The sequence below is a fragment of the Barbus barbus genome (genome assembly GCF_936440315.1).
Source record: "Barbus barbus genome assembly, chromosome: 28".
In the NCBI taxonomy this organism is placed as follows: Eukaryota; Metazoa; Chordata; class Actinopteri; order Cypriniformes; family Cyprinidae; genus Barbus; species Barbus barbus.
Genome location: NC_136756.1, coordinates 13,844,885 through 13,859,451, shown reverse-complemented (window position 1 = coordinate 13,859,451; position 14,567 = coordinate 13,844,885). Strand labels below are relative to the sequence as shown.

Sequence of the window (14,567 nt, the reverse complement as noted above, 5' to 3'; positions counted from 1 at the left end):
TATGAAACTGGTTTGGTAAATCATCACAGCTCAAAAGAACAGTCGGATCTGGATCTGGACCCTGGATATTTGTCAGAAAGTTGAGAAATAAATCATTATTGAGATGTTTTATGAATGTTTTGTCACAGATACCACACACAAAAATTAAAACACCAGCCCATAGCCTTACGACCAATAAGAAAGGACATTAGCCAATTAAAGAGTCTAGTATAGTATTATTCTAGACATTTATAATATAATACTCTCTTTTAATCCTTTTAACTCTTGTAAAGAGTACTTATGCAAACAAGGATGAATGTGACAGCAAATTGTTTGGATTGCAGCAGACTGTTTATCTCACAGATGGAGATGTTTTTGAGCATGTGAGGCATTCAGGATTTGCCCTCAGGTGGTTTGGCACCGTGTCCCACCACTACAGAGTTGAAGAAGGAGAGCAGAGGAGAGTCTGGCGCACGGTGTGATGTGGAGCTGGAGGTCAGTGCTCTGCCGCCTCTCCAGCTGAGCACCAAGCGCCACACACCGGCTCTGGTTTCATGTTCTGGGCCGGGGGTCAGGATCGCTTTCCCCCTGCTAACTGCAGGGGCAGGGGCCGCTCCTCACGCCTGACAACAGACAGACGCCCACCTTGGGAGGGGGGGAATAGACTTACTCACTCACTCCCAAGAAAAAACAACAGAAGCAGGGAAGCCAGGAGAAGAGATGGATTGGTCTGAGATTGATGTGAAACATGTTTGAGGCCATAACAGAAATGTTTGACTCTTTTTAGGGGCGAAATATGCAAAAGTCAGGACTATCTATTCAGCATATGTGAGTTTAGCTTTGTTTCTCATTCAGTCCTTACCGCTGAATAAGCAATTCTAAGGTTCAATGTTTCTTCGAAACACTATTATGTCTGAACAGCATGTTTGTGTTTGTGGTTATGACTTCTGCCAAAAAGGATGGGCATCGAGATGACTGGTAAAAAGTGTACTATCAAAACAACAGCATTCACAAGGTAGAACAGAATAAAGAGGATGCATTGTCTGACACAAAAACAAAGAACACGTAATATCTCGATATTAATCAGCCAATATTTTAGGTTTTTTGGCGTCGCTCGTATGTAAACAAAAACACATGAATCTTCATTAAAATGGCACTGTGAAATAAATCATTTTCCTTTATTGGATTTTCAGAAACCCTCAATATTTCATTCCCTCATCCACCTTTCTTTTTTTTTTCAGACTAGCAGATCATTTTGCTGCACTTACGAGTGGTGGAAATTCCCAGGAAGATGTATTGTGGCTCTTTTCAGAGAAATATTAGCATCCAGCCAGGAGAGACATGGAAATACAGCGGAGAGAGGGAGAGAAAGGAGGGAAAAAGGCACAGACGATCAGTATCGTACTTTCACGAATTGTTGCTGTTTTTTTTTTCCTCACAAAGGTGGCATCTCTTTGTAAAAAAGCAAGATGAGGCCTGACCTAAAAATGACATCACAGAGATCTCTGTTGAAACCTTCTCTAAAATAAAACTGTAAAAATGATGATAAAAAACAAACAACAACAACAAAGATCTGTTCTTTTTCTAGTAACATAATATTCTGGGTTCAATAAATTCAATTTTGAATTCAGCTTTTGTTTTCTTTAAGAAAAGCAGGGACAAGCGGCTTTGTTGTAATCAACATTATGCCACAAATGCTGTTGATCGATCTTAACTTGCACTGAACCCTGAATATTCCTTTAATTTCTATGACTATAAAATTAAAGCCAATTGTGTTTACACTGCTGTGGCTTTGTGTTTAACTCCACTGAATCGACTGACAGAAGAATATAAACATTTTAAACATCTGCAATCCAGTTAGCTGCTTACTCAAATCTTTTTTTTCCTGTCTCAACTTCTTCTTTCATTCCATTCTCCATCACTGTGCACAGTTCTATTGACTCCGCCTAACATCCAAATATTTCCACTCTCCACTTTTTGAAGCCGCCATGGGTCTTTTGACCTCCAGCACAAATCATTTTAGCTGCTTGCAGGGGGCTCGCAGTCCCATGGAGGTATGGAAATACGATCCCCACCATCTCCTGCTCACGTTTGTTTTCCTTGGTCCAATCAGCGATGGGCCGATCAGCAGCGATCCCCATAACGATAGAAGATCAGGACCGTGGGTGGGGAAACAGAAGGTCTTGCTGGTCAGAACGCTGATTTTTTCAGTTTACTTTAACCTGTCTTCTGCTTCTCCCTCCTGGGAGGGAGATGAGGAATATTTAGACCGCAATGTTCAGGATTTTGTCCCGGATACACACACTGAGCATTGACACACTCGATTTGATGCACAACAGAATGAAGCCATTTAATTTTCATATACCAATGAAGCACACACACGCATAAGTGACCATGGACCACAAAACCATAAGGGTAATTTATTTTTTTAAATGGAGATTTATACATCATCTGGAAGCTGAATGAATAAGCTTTCCACTGATGTATGGTTTAGGATGGGACAATATTTGGCTGAGATGCAACTATTTCAAAATCTGGAATCTGAGAGTACAAAAAAAAAAAAAAGTAATGATAATATTGAGAAAATCGCTTTTGAAGTTGTCCAAATTAAGTTCTTAGCAATGCATATTACTAATCAAAAATTACGTTTTAATATATTAACGGTAGGTATTTTACAAAATATCTTCATGGAACATGATCTTTACTTAATATTCTAATGATTTTTGGCATAAAAGAAACATCGATCATTTTGATCCATACAATGTATTTTTGGCTATTGCTACAAATATACCCGTGTGACTTATGACTGGTTTTGTGGTCCAGGGTCACATATGTATAACTCATATTATCATGTACAAGACATTTAAGAGGTATATGATTTCACAGTTTTAGCAATCAGCCTAGGTTTTCTTGGTTTTGAGCAGAAGCTTATAATGAGGCATTTACAATGGAAGTTAATAGGGTAAATTTTTGAAGGATTTAAAAATATGAAGTTTTATAATTTTATAAAAACACTTACTTTAAATTCTACGTTTAAACATGCATTTTATTTAACATATCTGCTTGTAGAACAAGTTTAGGATTCTTCTCATGAAAACTGAGGCTGACTTCTAATATTTGATATTGAAAAAAATCTAAACTTACAATTCCATCAACACTGTTTAATGTTACAACCACTTAAAATATTGCAGCTGTAATATTGTTCACTGCAAACACCAGGATGTGCTAAATTGTAAGAATTCAATTGCTTACCAGAGTAACTGTTTAATTTTCCTAAAAGGACCATACAAGTAATATGGCAACACTCAAGAACATTTCAACTGCTGTTCTTCTCTTTTCCTTTATAATGAAATTGAAGAAATATCAGAATGCGGAGCTTTAGAACTGTGGTTGTGAAGAGGAAGGTAATTGGCTGGTTGAGGTAATCAGATTGGTTTCAGAGCATCTGATCTGGAGTCTAACACACTTCCAACTAGTTGAATGAGTAAATAAAGAACTGTGGGAGCTCCAGCTGAAGACAGATTACCTCTAGCTCCTGGAGGGTCTGACCCGGAGAAAGCTTATTCCACGTGAAGGAAAACTGAGTGGGCACAAAAGACCACAAAGCATCCAGCAAGAACCAGTAAAAGTCATTCTTTCAAGTGACCCTTAAAACACTGTAATATAGGACCCAAACATGGTGAGGCATGTTTTCAAATTTAAAGTTGACTCCAAAATTTATATTCTGTCATCATTTACTCAACCTCATGTGGTACCAAGCGTGTGATTTTTGTAACACTTTATTTTAAGGTGTCCTTGTTACGCATGTTGCATGTACTTACTATTGTAATAACAATAACAATAACAGAATTCTCATTCTGGGAATAAAATATGCATAATTACATTCAAGTAACCCTAAGCCAAACCCTTTAAGTAAATGTAGTTAATTAATATTACTCAGTACTTAAATGTATAATTACACACTAACAAGGACACCTTAAATTAAAGTGTAACCGAGATTTTCTTTAAATTTGTGGAACAACACTGGGGTCCAAACAAAGTTCTTAAAGAATCAATTTAAAGAAAGTCAGGTTTGTATCCACATGAGGGTGAGTAAATTATGACAGAATCTTCCATTTTTGGTGGAATATCCAATGGTGCACCTGCCAAAATTCCAAATTGCTACTCATTATACTTTTCCACCATCAAGGGCTTTTTATTTTATGAAAATGCCTTCAGAACAAGGGTTAAATGGAGGGAGCAAACTGCCTAATGTGTGTGTGTGACTGTGCCTGAGCCTCATAAGATCCCTCTCATGCTCACTTGGCTGTGAGAGAGGTTTCGGAGGGAGGAGGTGGCAGTGGTGCCATTCCAAAGCACTGTCCCATTCCACCTCATTCTTCCCTCTTTTCTCCCTCTGACACAAATAAGAGGATTAGGGTACACAGCTTCCGTCAGTCCCTCCATTCAAGACAATGCCAGCGAAGAGCTTAGTAAGATAGCCTTGGATAGCGGAGCAGACCTGTCATTCAAATCAGCTAGTACTATGGCGGTTGGGAGGCTAATCTCATTAGGATATGACAAAGAAAGAGAGGAAGAGAAAGAGTCTGAGAAGTCCAAGATGAGATTTGATTATCATCCTCATAACTTGCATCTAAGACATGCGCCAAGCTTAAATCTTCTTGTCTATGACAAGACAGTTGAAACACTCTCACAAGACATCTTAATAGTCCAGGATTATTTTGGAGGATGTGGAGACTTTGAAAGAAACCAATAATTGTTATATCACTGGATTATGTTGCTGTTGTTTTTGCATTTACAAATTCTTTTTTTTCTGCTTAGCTTTCATTTGCAAACTCAAGATTCTTGTTTTGAGATAAACCCACTTGCAAAATGTCTTCATGCCCAGGTAGAATGTGTTAGGTGGGTGTGATAAGGGGCCGTGGGCGAGCCACATGCCCCGTGGCACCACTTGCCATCCCAGTGCCAGTGTTTTCTAGCATATCTGTGAAAAGCCTGTATAGGAATAACACTGTGGAGACACTGAGCTTCATCATTATGTTTAGAACACTGTGGAAAAGAGACAAGAAAAGAGCCTACAGCAACATTAGAGAGGAATGATGGAAAGATTTCGTGCTTATGGCTTCTTAATATTATGCTAAAACAGAAAGAATCTTTTTATTTGCATAGTGAATGATATATCCGTTTATGTGTACAACTAAGTAAACCAAATTGTAAGTTAATTCCCCTGAAATAAACACTGTGGCTCAGCATCTGAACCAGTCCAACTCAGAAATGCATCTTAAATTGCAATTGGGGCGGGGTTATCTGTTTGCCGAACCAATGGATGAAAAGGGGGCGTGCTCCTATCATTATTTATGCAAATCATTTTGATGTTATAATGGCGAAGAAACTACACACTTAACATTAATTATCTAATACAGGATAATTAACCGATGCTTAAAATTATTCATTAGATAAGTTTTAGGTGATTTATATGAATATTTGTAACATCTGCTTATTTAAGCTTATTCTTAGCTATCATTATATAAATAGTACAACAGTACATACAGTGTGTATGTGTGTGTGTTAGTATGTGTGTGTATATATATACATACATATATATATATATATATATATATATATATATATATATACATACATACATATACATACATATATATATATATATATATACATACACACACACACATACATACATATATATATATATATATATATACATATACATACATATATATATATATATATATATATATACATACATAAAGCTGGAGTCAGCAAAAACATTGAGGTCAATGCAAATAAATGAAAACTAGTGGCTGTGACAACATTTTCATAATCCCACATTCATAATATAGAGTGGTTCAAGAAATGTTAGCTTCTGCAAGTACTATATTTACATTTCCAGTTATGCATTTAGCAGACGACTTACATTGCATTCAAGTTACAGTCATCAGCTCTTGCTTTCAGCTCTTGAATCGAACCCATGACCTTGGCGTTGCTAGCGCCATGCTCTACTATTTGAGCTATATAGGAAAGCCTATATTTATAATAGTAAAATAAATACTCTTTAAAGTTGGCTCTGGCTGGCACATTAAGCAATTCTGGGCCCTGTACACTGACTTTGCTATGGGTTGTCACGTTCACGTTCTCGCAAAAGGCCCCTGTTACTCTGTTCCATTATTACCCCCTGTCTGATGCCCCTGGTCACACATCTATAAGAGGAGAGACACACAGAGAAAACTAAATAATCTATTCCACTGGTGAATTTAAAAGCAGAACCCAGACATCTAATGCTCCCCTCTACACCAGAATAACATCCCGTTAGGTCAAAGCTTTAAACGTCTGGTGGTGGGGGGTGTGTGGCATAGTCATGAGATGACAGATGATTGCATCATTTTAATGCTGCCAGGAGAGGCTGGGCTAATGTTGACACAAAACATAATACTTCCTTGCAGAGGAACAAGCTGGCTCAGGCTCGGCCTCATCCCAGAGCAGAGCGCTACGGGGCCTTCAACACGGCAAGCAAAAACCCCTGAATGCTGCAGTATTAGTACCCGCCTCACTTCTCTAAACGTGCGAGTACTACCTTTTCTCACAAGTTCATTGAAACACTGCTTTTTAAATTTTTATATTTATACAGCTAGCGAAACAAGTATTCAAACACATCACAAATTATTAATAAATCATCATGCTGATCTACAGGTTATTTTAATTGAAACAATAAATGGAGAGTAAAGGCATTCTTGGTAAAAACACAATGACAGGGTGTACTGGGAGGGTGTATGGCTCCAGTCATGTAGAAAACACACTGCCAGGCCCAAAATCCACTCATGTCAGCGGGAATGCAGCATCCCGCTCGCAAAGCAGAGCTAATTAAAAAACAACACATCGCAGGAGGACGCCCCCACGGTGCTAAAATAGAACTATCAGCACACCAGGGGATCATCCACAACTTCCTACTTCAAGCAAATTATCCCTGGACCAAGACTAACAACAGACTTGAGCCAGGTTCCACTGACTCTAAAGGCCAGACGAGAACATTTGAACACTCAGCATTTGAATAATACAGAAATATATACTTCATTAACCAAACAAAAATGAATAAAGAAGTTGAGGCATATCTATCTATCTATCTATCTATCTATCTATCTATCTATCTATCTATCTATATATATATATCTATATATCTATCTATCTATCTATCTATCTATCTATCTATCTATGCACACACAAACCCTGAGTGCACAGAAACCCTCCTTACCTACTTCTCTCATGGTACAGAAATCCTGTTGTCTATTTGATAATAATTCAAATCACAACAATGAGTTAGATACAACAGCAAGAAACATTTTGTCTCTCTCTCTCACATACAACAAAATCTTTGCTGAAAACAACTTCTAATCTAGAGGAAGTGCATTATTAACATTTTCATGACATTAGAAACAACAATCATTATTTTCCTCTGCAGCAAATCTATTCTGATCATTTTGAGTATTTATTATTTCGTGAATTAAATAATTTTAAGATGATAAAAGGTGTTTTTCCAGACTATTTTGTAAATGTTTTTAAATTACTTTATAAATGACGATTTACAATAGTCTATTTGGGTTAACTTTTTTTTTTTTTTCATCTTTAGGAAAGAAAGAAAGAAAGAAAGAAAGAAAGAAAGAAAGAAAGAAAGAAAGAAAGAAAGAAAGAAAGAAAGAAAAAGTACAGGCTGCATGGAAGTGGCGTTGCAATTCCAATTAATTCTGATTCATGTATAATACAGTAAAGAGAATTCCCACTAATAGCTTGAAAACACAATTATATTTCCATAACCTGTGTCTTTAATTGGCGCTAACGCAAAGGTCTGCTCAGCCATTTAAAGAACATTATATGCAGATCGTAATTCCAAAGCTAATCCTCTAATAACGAAAGCCTGTTATTCCAAGTTACTCTTGAGCAACAGCGAGGTGAAATTTCCGCGCCAAAACAAGCTATAAATTCCCGCCGGTAAGCTCGTGCTGTAAATAGCTGACAGAGAGGTGTGACTGTGAATATGAACGTTTGCCCAATGTTGTGATTTACGGTTCTAATGATTATAGGGCATGAATCAATTGATGCTAGTATGTCATTAGGCGGAGTTCCACCAGAAACGGCCAAAGGCTTCAACTTCGTGCCACGGGCGCTTTGCGGGGTTGACAAGTACAACCTAAATGAACGTCATAAAAGTCAAAAAGGTGCCAATTACATCTACTAAGTGGCCCGTCATTGCGAAATAAATAAACAAATATTACTGCCATAGCTACTTGCGTAGCGCATGTGTGAGAGGACCCCCATAGTAGAGGTGTGAAATGAAACGGCTGTTTATGAAATGCAAGGTTTTTTAATGCGAGCAAAAAAGGAAATCAGACCAGGAAAATATGATTTACACGAACCTAATAGCCTAGGCTACCTGATTGACATTCACAAGGCTTTAGAAAGATTGCAAGTGGTGAATGCAAAGAAAAAAAAAAGGAAGAATAACAGGTTTCCCACCAACAGGTAAACAATCAGTCATTTAAATATGTTATGTAGGCCTAGCCTAAATATAATACCATACTAAAAGAAAAACGTTTTCACATGTTTGGCCTGCCTCAGCGCTAGCTGCTGTCTCCAGGGCAATAGAATATAAGACCAGAGCTATGAAATTAATTTTGTTAACACTAACTCTTCACGGTCAAGCTGAAAGAATTGGTTACTATTAAAGTCAGACGGTAGATATGGCCCTTTAATTATTGCATGGTGTCGGACAGGGACCTCCCAGTTATCACCATGAGAGAGGGAGCGATATTTCAAAACACCTGACACAAAAGCTTGCAAAAGTAGTGACATACATGTGGAGAAGACATGCAACACAAGGCGCCCCGCGGTCCACTCACAGCTTCAGGACCGGGTGAATATCGACACAGCACCCACCCACTGTGCAAATTCAGACTATGCCATACCACGACTACACACGATTTTATAACCGGGGAATAAGAAGTGCGATTCGAGAAGATTTTAATTGCTTAAAACGGTGTTTAAAAATATGCATTTTGTATCTGCATCACTTATAGCGTTTGTACATTCATGATGGCATGGTTAGGGGTTAATTCAATCAGAAACATTCTGCAACAGACCGATAGAAATGGCCCACGATTGCAAAATACAATAACAACAACAGTAATATAATAGGTCTGATAATAATAAATTAGCTAAATAAAAAGATAAAATAAAAGTAATAAAATATAAAAGAAGATAAAACAAGATTGCATAATTTAAAAGAAAGAAAGAAAAAAAACAATAGTGCGTTTAATATTTGAAATGAATATGTAACCTATGTGTGTGTGTCATAACAATTAATGCCAAATGTCTCACTTAAACAATTTCTAACCATTTATGTAAATGATGTAAATAAACTTAAAATTAAATGAGCATCCATCTGCGTTAAATGGACATGGGCCTACTGTACGACAGGTGATCAAATAAATATGTCATCCTCGACTGATCAAATGATCCAAGAAAAGACTAAATTAAATGAAATCGCTTCATTTTGACTGCCATTGAGTTGCAAAGTATGATCCAAAAAAAAAAGATCCAGTGCAGCGTAAACTGAAATGAAAAATCAAGCCAAACTACCACTCACTAAATCACAAGACTGACGCGTCTCAGTTTAGAAATAAGACAAGACAACACAGGAACTAAATTAATTATGGCTATATATTGCATATTAAAATGCCTAATAAATATGAAGACAATTCTTCGTCAATACCACAGTGCACTTGGCGTCACGACAGTAAAACCAACAGAATTTTAAGACGATGACCACTTCAACAAATTCATACCATCATCGCCAGCATTCAGTTCAACTTTACGAACGCAAATATTGTGAGTGTTAGTGCGTAAAAACGAAAGATTTGACACTTTCTTTGCTTGATCACAGTTGAACAGTTGGCGTGCGTGTGACACCAATAATATCTTTCAAATAATCCATGCCCTTACTGTTGGTAGTCGTGTTTGCAGTAAAGTTTCCTCTCCCGGAAGTAGCAGCTGGTGGTGAGCGGTTGTTGACACACGGCGCATTGCAAACACTCCTCATGCCATGAAGACTCGTTGACGCGCATCAGAAAGCGGTCGGATATCGGCCGCTGGCACCCCTCACACACCGCCTGGTGATGGCACTCCGTCCCTGGAGAGCAAATACATCATTTTAATAACACTCTGACTTCATCTACATTTTTAAAAATAAGGATACATAAATGGGCTATTGAACAAGTGGATATGATATAATTTGGTAATTTTAGGCTTCATTAAATAAACCAATATAACACGGTGAAGAAAAACGACAAATGGCGTGTGAATAATAACTGACAATTCACGAACACACAGATTTATTAGTAGTAGTAGTAGTATTATATACGCTTACATTTTAAATAACGCTAAAACTATCAGCCAAAACTAAATCTCAAAAAAGTTTGTAAATGTGATTCTAAAATAATTGGCAATATAGCCTAATATATTTGTAGCCTACGTTTATAACATTTGAAATCAAAATTGTTAGCCATAAAAAATGTAATAAACAGATTATGGAATTGTGTAGGTGTTTTGTTGTTGCTTGTTTTTGTGCGTGTTTGTATTTTTATTTTTATTTTTTTGCGGTAGGCCTATTTTTTTCGCGAATATTTAGACGATATAGATATCCTATTAGTTAGAATGAAGCAGCCGTAATATTTGTGTAGGTGTGTGAATGAAAAATAAGTATAACGGTTTGTATCCAGAAAAGACAACACTTAAGCATCGAAATAAATGCATTACGTTGTTCATGAAATGTAAGAAAAAAATTAAAATACGTCAGCTGTGTATTGAGGATATTTTCTCTTTGAAACAGCCTTTATTATTCGACTGATATGCGGCCGGCCGGTAAAATGCATGACACAGGAGGATACATCCCAGCCGCCTGCACAGCTCGACTGCCACAGATCCAGCCTTGGTTCTCGCGTACGTCTCGATAAAAACAGCATTATAAAATTCTCTGAAATAATCTTTTTATTACAGGAATACGTGTTCACAATAGTAGGTTATAATACTGAAGACAATGAATCATTTACCCAGCATAACTCCAAGCGTAGCCTGTCCCGACCGCAGCGGATGGTCTTCGATTTTTATACCGTCCAACATCTTTAAATATCCCCACTGTTACCAGCAAGGAAGCGCCGTCCTATTGACTCGGGACCTGTTGTAATATCCACAACAACACATTTGTCAGAGTTGTCCAGGCTTCAAATCCCAAAACTATAGCACATAACATTACAGAAATCTCAATCTCACGGCTTTGTCGCTAAAATGGCCAGCTCAAGAAAACTTTTCATTGCAATTGCCACTTGCAAAATTAGTATTTGCTCTCGATCAAACCTTGACACAGAAGGACAACAAGACGTAACTATAAAACTTAAAACACGCATTAAATCACCTGTTAATTAATGGCCAGGTCAGTCTAGAGGTTTTCTGCACGAAGCGCAAAGTTTGTATCCCGGCAGTGCTGTCACGAGCTGCAAGGGAAGACCCTCCCTTTCCTACACCGTGCACAAGTCGTCTCGTCCCGCAGAAAGTTTACAGGAAATTAGTAAAATCCACGAAAACGTAAAGGAGATGTCTAAACGTTAACTCTTAAATTAGTGCTCCATTTGGCTCCCTGCAGCTTGAGAAAGCTCAAAACTGAGATAGGCTTGAGAGAAAGCAACCTCCCCTTTGGTCGCGTCACTTTGCAAACTATTGACTGACATAGGGATGCTATTGGTGCGCCAGTGCTCGTGCACTCTGCCGAGTGGAACTAAATGCGTTCCGCCTCCAAAATCGCATTGCCTCCCAAACTAGAGGCGCACAAGGATGTAAACAACGTTACGAAAATTGTGGTGAAACAAATGAGTCTAAAAACACAGTCTAATTCAGACAAAAGCTTGGCCTAAAGAAAGAAAGAAAGAAAGAAAGAAAGAAAGAAAGAAAGAAAGAAAGAAAGAAAGAAAGAAAGTGAGTCTACAGATTCATACATTTATTTATATATACATATATATATATATATATATTCATGTTTTTGATTATTTCAAGTATGAATTTTGATGCCTGTCAGACTATGTAAAAATGTTGCATTTAAAGCCCTCAGCAATTTTTAAAACAAATATAGCCTAATGCGTACATATATCTTTATAGACACAGAACAGTGGCACGCATTTGACAACATTTTGGACAATATGCGATTTGCGTAATAAGCAACTGCTTCTGTCAATTTAACGAAATTACAAAAAAATTAAAAATAAAAAAAAGAGAGAGAGAGAAAGCAAATGCGTTTTATCTGGCAGCAACACAACAACAATGTATTATGCTATTAATGTTAATTTTATTCTTGATTATTATTATCAGTAATAGTAGTAGTAGTAATAGTAGAATTATACTTTTATTGTTAATTTTACAGTGCGATTACGATGAATACACGAGAAACGTGTCGTTTTTAATTAATCTGTGGCACTGCTTGCAATTACGCTATGTTTCTTTTGTAATTAATCACAATAACCTTCAATTTGTAACATGCCTATTGTAATGTAAAATGTTACTGTTATTGTTGTTGATGTAAACAGTCACTTCAAACCTTGAAGCGCATGTTACTCTTTGATTTTATTCCGGCTGCTCCGAGGCCCTCTCCTCTCATGCAGAGGCTGCTGGCTTTGATATCAGGTAGCGGAGCATCACGCCTGGCCCGTCCGCATGCTTTGTGCTTTTGTGTCCATTATGAAGCCTCGAACCTTCTGACCCTCGTCTACGATGCACCTGGAGATCAGGGCTGATAACTACAGACAGCGGCTGACAGAGTCCAAAGAAATAAAGAGCAAACCCTTGTGCAGTCCTATAGGATGGCAGAGATGAAGTAATAATTCTACCGATTACACAGAAAAGATAAAAATCGAGCTAATGAGTTAAATGTCCCAGATTTTATTTAGGGAGCTTTGTGGTTTTGCTCCGGAGGGACCGATTTGGTTAGATCTATTCTCATCAAAAAACCAATAACCCAATAAAAAGAGGACGCATCTGAACAAATGAAATGATGCAACAGATAAGCGAAGAATCTTTTATACATTATTAAAATGTGTACCTTCTTTCTAATTGTATTATTCTGTTACCTTGGCAATTTACTTAATTTACTCAAGAGAGTAAATTCCAGTAAATCCATCCATTAGACATTTCGTCTTATTAAAAACAACGAAGAATCGCTTAACTGTTTAAATGACAAATACATTTTGCACAGCATAATTTATAGCAGTATTGTAAAGGAATTTTTTTTTGCTTACCGTTTTGATCATGAGGGAAAACAATAAATCAGCTGTATTTATGGCAGCTCCATGCTTCACAAATGTATGAGACAGGCTAACGATAGCCATGACTACCAATGATATACATTGACTACCTATTGAGAGCAATTGTTAGGATCCCAGTGCTGGATGTTTGGGTTGAGAACCACAAACGGTTGCGCCTTTCATCTCCAGGTCTTTATTAATTGCATGTGTCCTAAACTAAGATTAACTACACTCAAGTCAAATCCTCGTTCTCTCTCTTTGTTTATTTGGAAAAGTCAATCTTAAAGTATAAAAATGTTTAAAATTCGTCAAAATAAGAAAAGAGAATGCGCAATATTGATTTAGCTCATTGCATATTTCATAACACATAACGGGATTTGGCCACTCGAATGTCAGTTTTTAATATAACTAATACTTGCGTTCATTGCCTCAAGTCATATACTCAAGCATGAGAGTTAACACGCTCTTTCCCGAGCATCATATAGCTACACTGAGAGGGAGGAATGCACGCGCTTAACTCCTCGCGTTATACGGAATTCGTCACGCTCCCCTGTTACCGCCTCACTCCCGGGATTCCGTACCACCTCCGAGCCATTTAGGAGACTTCAAGCAGTCACCAAGTGAGATACCTATGACGACCCTTCATTATCGAGTAACCCCCACCAGCCCAACACCTTCAAAAACAAATATCTTCAGCTGACACTCAGAAAATCATAGGCCACGCCGGTCCCCTAAACGGTTTATTCTCGGTCGAACTCAGCTGAAGATGTATTTTTAGTAGGCTACTTCCTAGACTGCAACAATGTCTCATGGTGATCAGAAAGGCTACTGATTAAATCAATCGAATACAGGAAGTGAGTCAAAGGGCGAACTGTAAATTTCGGTAACAATGATAAATTGTGGGCATAGTTTAAAGGTGGAGAAAAATTATTATTATTATTATTACTATTATTTACTGTAACAACAATATAGTTTTATTCATTAGTAGGGAGGTGAACCGCACAATAAAACGTAAAATAGATCATATTGCAAATATATATATAAAATAACAAGTATAGGCTATATAGCCTAATTTTCATTGCTATTATTTTTAAATTAATATTTATATTATTATTTCATTGTTATATTAAATATGTAAGTTAGTCAGTAAATGGTTAAAAACGGTTAAAACAGCTTTTAAACCTAGCTTATTTCTGAAAATATATTTCAAAGGTGGAAGATTTTATTGTTCCA

General features: G+C 37.2%; 1 protein-coding gene across 1 annotated transcript in view; it reads right to left on the bottom strand.

Annotated features, from left to right (window-relative positions):
• The window catches only part of LOC306847884 (LIM/homeobox protein LMX-1.2), a 65,551-nt gene extending 53,815 nt beyond the window's left edge, over positions 1 to 11,736 (bottom strand). Inside the window, exons 1-3 of the mRNA XM_079382110.1 lie at positions 11,459 to 11,736; positions 11,097 to 11,221; positions 9,991 to 10,177 (exon numbers count right to left, since the gene is read on the bottom strand). Coding sequence (XP_079238236.1) covers positions 9,991 to 10,177; positions 11,097 to 11,166 — 257 coding nt within the window. The 5' untranslated portion in view covers positions 11,167 to 11,221; positions 11,459 to 11,736. The remainder of the gene's footprint in view (positions 1 to 9,990; positions 10,178 to 11,096; positions 11,222 to 11,458) is intronic.
• Between the last annotated feature and the right edge of the window lie 2,831 nt (positions 11,737 to 14,567).